Consider the following 12,187-nt stretch of genomic DNA (forward strand, 5'->3'; position numbering starts at 1 on the left):
GCTCTTTGAATCACTATAATTACTTTCAGAGAGCTGGTTGATTAGTTTGTCTGGTGAGCTCAATTAAAGGAAATCTACTTAAGAAGGATGTTCCACATTATTAAGCAGGCCACAGGTTTTAAGCCATATGGGAAAGAGAAAGGATCTCTGCTGACGAAAATAATCAGATAGTGTAGTACCGTATGACAAGGTATGAAAGCATTAGATATTTAACAAAAACTGAAGCACTATCATCGTACTGTGAAGAGATTTGTGGCAGTTAAAGGCAAAATGAGGAAGGTTTCTGTTAGACAAATTCATCGGATTAAGAGAGCAGCTGTTAAAATGCCTTTGCAAAGCAAAATGCCCTTTTCTCCAAAATCTGAGAAAATATCATTTGCATAATAATTTGGAACATGGTGCATACAACAAGAATAAGGTGAACAGGTTTGAATTAGTTTAGGATTTTAATTCTTATTCCCAAGAAGAGAGAAGGAGGAGGACCAGCAGGAGGCGCTGCAGTCCCCAACCTGCAGACTCACCCTGACGTCAAGGTGAGCAGCTCTTCATCCATCTGCCTCTTCCTCACCCACACAGCCCTGTTTTCCTCTCAGAACCAATCAGATCTGTGTTTTAATCTGATCAAAGATGATTCAAATATTGATTTCCCTCCATCAATCTATAAACTAATTTTCTAATAACTTTTTCTAAAGCGATCATTTTTCTTCCCCAAAGAAGTCCCAATTTTTATTTTTGAAAAAACCTTCTTTATTTTCCATCCAACAAAATAAAACTTGTATTAACAAAAAAAATAAGCAGCCAAAATGTCAAATAAAAATACGTCTCAACTCAAAGGGAAACAAACAATTACACATTTTTGATCAACTGCAATAACAGACTGTCTCTTTAAAATGATTAATATTCACTAACTGAATGTATTTTTAATAAATTTGACTCATTTAGATATTCTCATTATTTACATGTCAAACTGGAATCCAGCCGCTGTTACTTTTTTATGTGGCCGTCCAAACTCTAGAAAATCTTCAAAATAACATTAAAATATGAATTTATCAATCAAATTAAAGCAGTTTTTATATGCATTCTGCAAGATTTACATCAGGGTCAAAAGATATTCCACATTATTGATCTGTTAGGAAGTACTTATCCAATCTAGAGACGGATATTTATTCATATTTTAAGTTTAATGGGTTTTATCGATACATTCTGCCACAACCAGCACCTTGAAGGCATTCACGAACTTGATAATGTTTGAAAACAAGTTTGAGCCTTGATCAACACAATTAAATGCAATTAAAATGAAATTAAGTAAGATTAGTTTGTGTGGAAAACCTGAAAACGTAGCCAAGGTGGGCAGAGTACCCAGAAACTGTATTCAGCTAAGAGCAGCTGCCAGAAATTATTTAAATAAAAGTAAAAAAGTATTTGGTTAAATGTCTGCTCACGTACTGAGTAACTGATCAAATTATCAATAAGTTAATATACAGAAACTACATGATCAGACGGACCAAAATAGAAAGTTAAGCAGAAATGTGGTTATTTTAAAGACAAAAATTACAATAATTCATATAAGTAACAAAAATAACAAAATTAGGCAAAATAATTTTTTTTCAAATCAGTGTTTTTCAGTAAACAAAACTGCAGGTGTCTTTGTCTGGTGAATTTTACGTTAAAACATGTTTGTTCTTCATTCACTGGGTAGAAAATCCAGAAATTTTACTCAAGTAAGAGTAAAAATACTTTGTAATAGAATTACTGAAGTAAAAGTAAAAAGTACAGCGTAGTAAAAATACTCCCAAAAGTACCTTATTTTTTTCCAAAACGTAACTCAAGTAAATGTAACTAGTTACTATTAAACTCTGAATGTTGCACACAACTTATCAAACCTCAGAAATCTTTCAACAGCTAAACTAACTTAACTTTAGCATCATGCCTGTGATGTTTCTGATTTGTAATAAAACCTGCAGAGCGTCTAAATCTGTTTATTGCGGTTTAACTTGGATTATGATAAAGAAAATATAAACAGTTTGGATTTTGTTTTCCTGTAAACCATTCACTAATTTCCCTTCTTTTCTCTCTCTCTCTGTTTCGCTCCAGGATTTTCTCAAAGCGTCAGAATTACAACTTGTGACGATGTTGGTCCTGGACGTGGTGAGAAAAGAGACAGAAGGTTTCCTCCGTCTGCAGGAGAAATACCCAGAATGCATCAGGAACACCTGGTTTTATTTAAACATGTTCTCACAAATTATTGAGACTCAGACCTGCTTCCTTGAAATTGTGAAACATTTCCTGTCGTCACCATCTTTGATTTGACCTTTAAGGGATTTTATTCTTTTTTCCGACTCTTTTTTTTTTGTTGTCTTTCTTCATCTGGTTGGTTGCGTCCTTTTAAATCTAAAATACACTAAAAGATTGTAAAACGTTTTCTACTCTGTCAACTAGGTGTTAATCAGGGTCACTGTAGATCTTCTTCCACATGTGTGACATTTTTTTTTACCAGAAAAAAACAAAACAATCAGTGTGGTATGTGAGATACGGTTAGCTTAGATCCAGTCCAAAGTATAACAGAGATTATAGTCTGAGATTTCTGTCACTGAATGCTTTGAAGCCAAAAAGAAAACTGAAAAAAAAAACATGTAAATATTCATAGTTTACTTCTGTTAATATGAAATGTTGTAATTATTTTTAATATTTTATATTGGTGGTTGCTGTTAACTTAAGCTAGTTTGTATTGTCACATTAAGTGTTTAATCATGATTACACATGAAACCTATCATAAATATAAACTATATTTTGCTTTTGATCAAATATTTTACAGAAGTTAAACATTAGAAAGGCGGGAAGACGGTTTTATTCTCTTTTTCTTTATTTTTGTGTCATCATGTTCATTATTAGTTTGTAATTATTATGTGCAGCATTTCACTTTAAAAACAATCAGCTGATTTTCCATGTTCTCGGATAAATGCAGAGAAACAGGAAATGTTTATCGTTTAGGTTTCCACTGTAACACTTTCACAATTTGTTCTGTTTTTCACACAATTTTACAAACATTTAAATGACTTAAAGATGAACGTCGGGTCAAGTGAGGTGAAGCTTTTAGTGAAACATTTTTCTAGCAACTTGTTGAGTTTGTGACTGGCAGCATCAAAATATACCAACCTCTTCATATAATCACACTTTACAAAACGGCTAAGATTTTAAATCTGATCATTTTTACCCTTTTAAATCTTTAAATTTAACATCTGTGACCGAGCCTGTAATGAGCAGAGCGAAGGAAATAAATAGTTTGTCTTTTTTTTTTAATGTTGTAAGCTTTTGAAAACATGTTTTTTCTGTTCAGGTTCATCTAAATAAAACAGTTTGATTTTAAAAAATATCAGTATTGACTATTTTAATAATCCAAATAAAGAAAGAGGTGGAAGTGAGATTTATTACACAGAATTTAAACCCGGATTGATTGTTTCCATTAGCCAGAATTGGCAATAGGAACTACTTGAGGAACTTTTAGGAGTATTTTTACTACAATGTGTTTTTTACTTTATTATAAAGTATCAGATATCCAGGGTGAGTAACTTCACTGAATGATGAAAGTGAAAAAAATAATTTGGAAAATGTCTTCCTTTGCCTGATTTTATTTTGTAATCATGTTAATATGAATTATTTTCATTTTGGTCTATAAAATACTAAAAATTTAACATAGCTTAATATTCTGGTCCAGCTAATGATGTAATTATTAACTATTAAAGCATTATTTTGATCAGTTAGTAATTGAGTTACCTTTTTACCAAATACTTTTTTATTCTTGAGTAATTTCTTAGACGGTTACTTTTTACTTCAGTAAAATATGTCGAAGTAGTTCTACTCTTACTTGAGTAGTTTTTGGATCCTCTGCTTACAGCTTATGAAAACCTAAAATATACAAAAATATGTGCAAAATTTGAATATCATATAAAAGCATTAAAAAAAAGCATTTTTTAATCCTAAAATTAAATGTCATGACTCAGAAATAAGGAAAAACTGATGGCCTGACAGCTTCATGAAGAGGCTGAGCTGCTAAAAACTGTCTGTTTCCAAGGATATTTATAGAAAGCTTAGTGGAAGGATAAAATGTGGATCTCCCACTGAGATCTAGTGGGAAGTTTTTAGTTTGTGATGATTTGATCATAAAAATAACCAAACATTATTGCTTGAAATATAGCAGGGTATGTCATAAATCTATCAGAATATATCAATTTCACTTTTTGAATCAAATTACAGACAAAACTGAACTTTTGGATGATTTTCAAATTAGAATATGAAGGATTCAAATAAATAAATCTTTGACTTTGACTCTAAATATTGAAGCGTTTCCTTCACTGAGAGCTGACGGGAAGCCGTAGAGGAATAAAAAACCAAAAACAAATATCCGGTGATGTATTTGTTTTATTTCAAAAACATATGCCAATTATCATAAATTAATAAATTAAAAATCTATGATATTCATGACAAAACAGACACACATGGAAACGAAAGAATCTGGTGACAAAAACAAACAAAACACAAAATGACGACATCCAGACGTGAAACAGCGAAAGCCGCCGTCGTATTTCACAGACTAGATCTGAAAAGCTGCTCTAGTTTGAACCGTGATGGAAAAGTTTAGAGTTCTGTCGCTTATCATGGCTTTAATTAAGCTACTTAGGAAGATGATAACTAAAGCAAAGTGACATGTTAGCCTTAAAAGGTTAAAATAAATAAAGCACACAACAGATAAGATCCAGACTGCAGCTGTGATTGGTTAGCATCAGTCAGACTTTCATGTAAACAAGCAACAATTAGTGAGAGATCTGCCACTTCACTGGCTGCAGGACAAACGTGTTACACAGCCGTTAAAATGGTGACCCGTCCTTCACACACGGAGCACGAGGAGCCAGTGTTTTTAAATATACAGTGGAGCATGAAAATGATGCTGAATATGATTTCTAATGTAACACAGATGGAATATCAGCTATAATAAAAGACTCCATCTGGGAAAACATGCGTCGGTCTCTATTTACAGAAACTCTGTACAGCGAAAAAAGGGAAATCAGGGGGATTTAATGCAAGAAAGGCAGCAGGAAGGGAGGGTGTGTTAGCTGAGGGTGTGTTAATGAGGGCAACGTTTAGTGGAGTGTTTAAACCAGAGAGGGAAACAAAGAGAGAACAGTAGTTCAGGGGGGTTAAAGTTTGGTTTCCATGCCACAGAGTCGATGATAAAGTCAGTCTGGTTTGCATTAATTCATCCACATCCAAGCTGGAGCAAAACGCCAACCTATTTTACTAACAAATTATCCAGTCAAATCTTGTTTAGTCATGTTAAATGGAGTAAAGGTGGAGTCCAGGCTGCATCAGAGGGAATACAGTGTGACCGTGAGGAGAGAATCATGCAAACGTTTAGCATCCTGGGTGGGATGGTCGGGGGCCATTTTGGTCCAGTAAAGCAGCGGACTGCTGGGAAGATGGCCGATCTGAGGGAGGGGAGAGGGCCAGGAGGACTTCTCAGCTCTCTGCACATGCAGAAATGAAAATAAAGACTCTGAAGGGTCCGTGCAAAGGTCATGGGAGGGGTCACCAGCCAGCAACCTGAACCCAACACTGTTAGGTCCTCCATGGCTCTTCTTCTTCTGGTCTTTATAAACCTGCCCCAAACAGAAACACTGGGTGAATAAGCAAACATTTTCAACCAACAATGCAATTTAAAAAACATAAAGGATGAATTATGAGGCAGTCATGGTTAACAAAAAGGTGAGAAATAAATTAGAGCTGAAACGATTAATTGTGATTAATCACATATGAAGTATCGTGTACTCAAAATGTATCATAGTATTCAAATCTCCAGGTTGTAATATCTGAAACATTATGACTGTAAATGCCAACATTAGGATTTCAAAGTAAATCTAAATTCTGTAATAATAGATTAGAGCTGAAACGATTAATCAGATTAATTGATTATCAAGTTATTTTGGCATCTTGTACTCAAAATGTACATTTGTATTCAAATCTCCAGGTTGAAATATCTGAAACGTTATGATTATAAATGCACTGATAAACATCTCAAAGTGTAAATTCTGTTATAATAAATTAGAACTGAATCGATTAATCAGATTAATCGATTAACAAAGTTATGGTCAACTAATTTACTAATCGATTAATTGTTAACTAGTGTAGAGACCCCAAAAAGGATATTTTACTGAAAGAATGAGATATTCAGACTATTAATTAAAACAAAACCGTACAAAAACTAAATACATTTTGAGCTTAAGATGAAAAACAAATATTTTTCTGTAAATACTCAAAACTCCTCAAGTGGCATTTTAGCCTCACCTGTTCAAATTCTTAAATGTAGATGTATCCTGTGCTAAAAGTAAATGCTGTGCTGTTGCACTTTAAGCAATAAAATGTTTATTTTCTTACTTAAAAACAGAAACGTATTTGTTTATTTGCATTTTAATGTATTTTTAATATTGCGTAAAATAGGCTCAAGTGGTTAAATTAAAAAATATGCAGTATGTGTCAATTTTTTAAAACTGATTAATCAATTACTTGTCAAAATAACAGATAGAATAAAATAATTAAATATACCCATAATTACATTATTGCATCACTAAATCTGAACTCCTGTTTTAATGAAGGAGTAATTAATGACTTCATGTACTGATTTCCTTTGGAAACCTCTGGTTCTCTAAACTTCTTCACCTTCATGTAGTGAATTGCACGAAGTCCACTAGCAGCCACAGTCCTGGGAGCCCGGCGGCTGAGCGCGGCGCGGAGAGCGCAGCTGTCGCAACGCCGCGTCGCCGTACTGGATGCCTGAACCCATCCGCTCTGGATCCAACTCCCCTAGAGCCAGAGAGGCGACCAGACAGCAGAGGAAACGTTAGACGGCCGAGAAGAACCGAGGCAAGTTGATTTTACATAACAAAGAAGAAACAAAACGAGGCCATTTCAGCTGCTGATGAATACATGTAGACTGAAACATGTACTCAAGAGTAGCACTACTTTAACATATTTTTACTCAAGTAAAAGTTAAAAGTGACCAAGAAATTATTCAAGTAAGAGTGAAAAAGTATTTGGTAAAGAGTCCACTGAAGCACTGAGTAACTGATCAAATTATCAGTCATTTAATTTGTAAAACTTACATCATCAGATGGAAAAAAATATATAAAGTTAAGTGAGAAATGTTGGTATTTAATGAACCAAAATGACAATAATTTATATAAGTAGCAAACAAATAACAAAATCAGACAAAAGAACATTTTTCCAAATCAGTTTTTTTCAATATGAAACTTTAACAAAAACTGCAGGTGTGTGTCTGAGTCTGATTAACTTTTTATTGAAACATTGTTTGTTCTTCATTCAGGGGGCAGAAAATCCACTGAAATGTCATTAAAGTAAGAGTAGAAATACTTCATAATAAAGTTACTCAAGTAAAAGCAAAACGTACAGCACAGTAAAAACACTCCTAAAAGTAATTTTGTTCAAAAAAAGTTACTCACATAAATGTAACTGAGTAAATGTAACTCTGACTAGGATGAAATAATATTTGCGGTCTGTGTTGGGGGAACGGGTCGGACTCCTACCGGACTCGATCTTGTTGAGGATTTTCCGAGCGCACTGGACGAAGGCCTCTTCGACGTTCTCCCCCGTTAGCGCGCTGGTCTCCAGGAACATCAGCTCTGAGACACAAACACTCACAGATTAGAGCCTCTGGTTTTCTGCACACAGCATGACGAGTGAGTCAGACATGATCTGCTCACATTCAGTTCCTCCAACTGTAACATAAAACCACGGAGAGCAGGGCTGACCAACCTGAGGCCCGGGGGCCAGAAATGGCCCCCACATGCATTCAAGAATGACACAAATTTGTTCATTAAGCTTCTTATGTTTAATCAGCGTAACATTATTGCTGACATAGCAATGGAAAATGTTAAGTAAGTCGTATTTTTATAATAAGTAGAACTACAGTACATCTATCCAGAAGCTTTTACTGAAAAGCTAACATTACTGCACCCAAATCAGCTTGTAGTTAGTTTATTAACTTTTATACATATAGCAAGAGTTTTCACAGAAAGAGACCCAAATCCTGCTGAGAATAAATCAGTTCAATCAAATCCTAAACAATTTGAAAACTACACAACCTTCTTCTAATAGAACAAATGTGCTAAATTATTTTAACTGTTTGGATCTATAACAAATTACTTCCCTTTCCTACAAAAAACTAAACAAAGCAAAAAAGAATCGGTGTAGTATGTGAGATACGGTTAAAAATCAAGTCTACTTTATTTGCCTGATTTTTTAAATTTTCTTTTCTCGCGAGTAATTTTGACTTGACAATTTTGGTCCATATCCAAAACGTCTGGACGCCCCTGATGTTCAGATGTTGACTATATGATGCGTTTATGACGTTTTTCTGATGTGAAACACTTTGAACTGCAGCTGAACTTAAGACTTGTGGATTGATTTATTGACGCAGATTGCTTTTAATTCGGTCAGAAAGCTTTCTGAATCAGCCACTACCGTTTTCCTGAGCGAACCGCGACGCCTCCAGGAACGTGACCTCTCTGTCGGCGTCCAGGTCCTTCTTGTTCCCGCAGAGGATGATGACGATGTTTTGACTGGCCAGCATCCTGGCGTCGCTCAGCCACGTGGTCAAAGCGTTGTACGTTTCCCGACTGCAGAGACGGACACGAGTAAACAGGAGAAGCTGCAGAAACGGACCTCCGACTGGGTTCGGTCGGTTCTGGTACCTGGTGATGTCGTAGACGAGCAGCGCTCCTGCGGCTCCTCTGTAATAACTTCTGGTCACAGACCTGACGGACGCAGACACACGGTCAGTAAGCAGGCGGTGGGCAAACACCGTCACCAGTCATAGGAAAACGATCAAAGACTGATTCTGGATATCAGTTTGTCATTGGATCACTTCAAAATGCTGCTGCTGCCAGACCCAAAACAACACCACTCTTCACATCCTGAACAAGCTGAAGTCAAAAACGAATAATCAGATTTCAGAAAGTTTAGAAATAATCCAGGATTAGTTCTGACTCTTAATATTGATGGTGTTAAAATATCAAATGTCCTTTATTTCATATGAAACCCTGAAAATGATAAGAACTTTAAAAAGAGGTTAATATGTCTGGAGTAATAGATTAATAACAGAATAGATTATTCTTTATTGATCCCCAAAGTTGTTTTCGTTTTGGGACAAATCCGGACCCTGAATGCTCTTAAAGGGCCGGTTGTGCCAGAATATAATGATAAAACCTGTGCACAAACTGTTAAAATATCAATGAATTCTTAAAATTAAATATTATTGAACATCTTTTCAGACCCTCCAGGACTTTGTGATTCGTTTTGTGATTTTTTTACAGTAAAAATCAAAGTGTCTGTGGTACTAATTTGGAAATATTTGCATTTATTCATGACGGCTAATGCGACTTTTTATTACTCGCTGTATAGATCGTGAGCTATAATCTGACATCAATTAAGGCTGAGGCAGCTGTTTAGTACAAGTAAGAAAGATTTTGACAATTTTTGAGAAAAATCTGCAATAAACTCCCAATTATTAGCGCAAAAAAGTTTGGGGATTTGTTGATTTTCTGTGAATTTCCACGATAATTCTAAAGAAACTGGAGGAACTGATTGATAGAAACTGCATTAATTTGATGGATAACATAACATTTAAGCACACTTGGTGTTTAGTCTAGAATCTAGAGGGCCTCATAAAAAGCTATGGTGGACTGGATTTGGCCCACGGGCCTCGAGTTTGACACGTGTGTCCTAAAGAAAATTGCTTCCATTTTTAAGCTTCATAGCCTTTTTGATCTCCTGAAGTCTAAAGAATATAGTTTAAGTTAAAGTATTCAGTCTGTTTTTATTATTGGTTGTCTACGGTAACATCTCACTTTTTTCACTCCATCTCTGCTTCTGATTGGCTGGTCAGCGCTGCTCGACGACTCCGCTTCTGGAAGCTCTGATTTCTGGTGAGTTTAAGGTTTGTGAAGGTAAAACAAAAACATTTTACCCAACCAGATTAAACTCAGGATGGATTACCATGCTGGATTAAAAAAGGTTTTATGTATTTATCCTAAGTCAGTTCCAAACCTAAAGCGAGGGACAAATGAACGTACAAACACAAGTGACGAGAGCAACATCATTTATTGCTTCAGACATTTTCTAATGCACTGTGTTATTTTTCCTTCTTAAACGTTATCTTCCAGATGTGTTGCTCATGGTCGTTACTGGTTGGTCTGATGTAATAACTGGATGGAGGCTTAACCTCCGTGTTAATGATGTGATTCACCTGAAGCGTTCTTGTCCTGCGGTGTCCCAGATCTGCAGTTTGACCGTTTTGTTGACGACACTGATGATCTTTGAGCCAAACTCCACACCAATGGTGTGGTTAGATTCATCCTTAACTGGAAGAAAAAGAACATGAAATTAATTTACATGCAGGTCCTGTTGTCATTAAACTATTTGAAACTATCTCAGTTAATAGACCATAGAAACTGAACAAAACAGCTTGAAATCTGAGAACAGAGTAAACCGTAAGAGTAGCTGAACGCTTCCACGTGTTTCTGACTTACATCTCTTCTCTATGAACTGGTGCAGCAGACAGGATTTGCCTGTCCCAGCATTCCCAATCACCAGGAATTTAAAGAGGAAATCTGCAGATGGAAGATAGAAAAGAAAAACCTTAAGAAAATGTTTTTATGTTCTGCAATGTTTTGCATTTGAGAGTACTGTTGCCTTGGAGCAAGAATGTTGGCCTGGGAAACAAAAGCAAAAACAAAGAATCATCTGTTTGTTTGTCATGTTTGGTTTTACATTTCTGTAAATAGATTTGGGAGGTTAATGAATGTTCTGTATGCTGTGAAGTAAAGGCTAGCAGTTATCATGCAATACCATCTGAGAGGCCTTACAGATTAAATAAAACCCTGATAAAAGACGCTTTGTAATCATTTCCCACACTAAAGTTTGACATAATAAACATTCAGTGTTAACCATACATTAATTACCGGTAACTCCACAGTACTTTAATTGAAAGGGACCTTAAACAGGCTCCTGCTTTGGACTGTTGAGGCAAAGCAGCTGAAAGTAACTTTATAAACAGCAGCCATGTCAGCAATATTATGAGTAACTAATTCAATGCTCTGAATTCAACATCTCTAATGCTAATCTAATCTCCAATGCTCTAATTCAACATCTCATCTAGACTAAGAGTTCATTTGTTCTAATCTATCAAGCAAACTGCAGGAAAGCAAGATTCTCCTAAATGTTTTGGAGTCTTGATCTTAACATCAACCTGTCTGTCTGGGATTGCCTGGAGGTCCAGAAGGATCTGAGGGATCTCACATCAGATCTGTGGCCTGATCTCCTATGACCAACAGGGCCACATCAAAAACCACAGGCACGAAACAAACTGGTTTCGTTTCATTTGGGTTTTCCTTCGCTACGATTTGTTATTAACATTTTCATTTTTGAAAGTAAAGTTTTCCCATTTCTGCCTAAAAGTTTTGCAGATATAACACAAAAAGTTTAACACCAGATCCGTTAGGACGCAGCATTTAGTTAATCATTAAATAAATATATGGATGAGCATTAACTGAATAAAATAAAGCAATAAAGCAACACAAAGCGTAATTTTTAAAAGAAGACGTCACAGATTTCTAGAGGCTCTATTGTGTCCCTGTGCCATCATCCATCCAAATAGGACATTCTTGTGTTTTTTGTTCACCTCTAAGCAGGTAAAGCCTAAAAGGTCAGTTTGATCCATAAGAACCGCCACGGTAAACTCGACCGTATGATCTATTTAGACTGACAGCTTTGTTTAGAGACTTGAGTCGCTTTGTAAGTGGCTCGGTTAGCCTGGAAGCTATGTGTGTTTTCGTTGGGAAAAAGCCCTGTCGACACACCTGCCTCCTTCTCCTCCCTGCAGCTAAAGAAACAAGCTAGCAGCGGCCCCTCCGCAACAACGCCGCCCGCTTACCGTAGGACTCCGACATCGCCAAGGTGGCGGTTTAACAGCAAACCGATGGGAGCGAAAAACAGCAGCTGACAAATAAACTGCTAGCTAAGTAAAGAAATATAGTCCCGTCGAGGATTTCCGTGGATTCCAGCTGATTTTCCCTTCCGATTTCCCGTGTGTTGTTTCAAAATAAAAGCTTTTTGTGGC

At 36.0% G+C, this 12,187-nt stretch overlaps 1 protein-coding gene and 1 long non-coding RNA gene across 2 annotated transcripts; one reads left to right on the forward strand and one right to left on the reverse strand.

The window, feature by feature from the left end:
- Positions 1–228: 228 nt before the first annotated feature.
- Positions 229–3,754, forward strand: LOC116718786 (uncharacterized). Its single transcript, XR_004338982.1, has 2 exons — positions 229–533; positions 2,095–3,754. It is a non-coding gene; the product is annotated as an uncharacterized LOC116718786 (long non-coding RNA).
- Positions 3,755–4,613: 859 nt separating this feature from the next.
- On the reverse strand, positions 4,614–12,175 carry rab4a (RAB4a, member RAS oncogene family). Its single transcript, XM_032561000.1, has 8 exons — positions 12,002–12,175; positions 10,599–10,679; positions 10,316–10,430; positions 8,763–8,825; positions 8,533–8,687; positions 7,596–7,691; positions 6,712–6,855; positions 4,614–5,654 (listed from the first exon to the last, which is right to left on the reverse strand). Exons 1-7 carry the CDS (start codon positions 12,015–12,017, stop codon positions 6,740–6,742), a joined length of 642 nt encoding a protein of 213 aa, XP_032416891.1. The 5' UTR covers positions 12,018–12,175; the 3' UTR covers positions 4,614–5,654; positions 6,712–6,739.
- Positions 12,176–12,187: the final 12 nt, after the last annotated feature.

The sequence above is a fragment of the Xiphophorus hellerii genome, chromosome 4 (genome assembly GCF_003331165.1).
Source record: "Xiphophorus hellerii strain 12219 chromosome 4, Xiphophorus_hellerii-4.1, whole genome shotgun sequence".
NCBI lineage: Eukaryota > Metazoa > Chordata > Actinopteri > Cyprinodontiformes > Poeciliidae > Xiphophorus > Xiphophorus hellerii.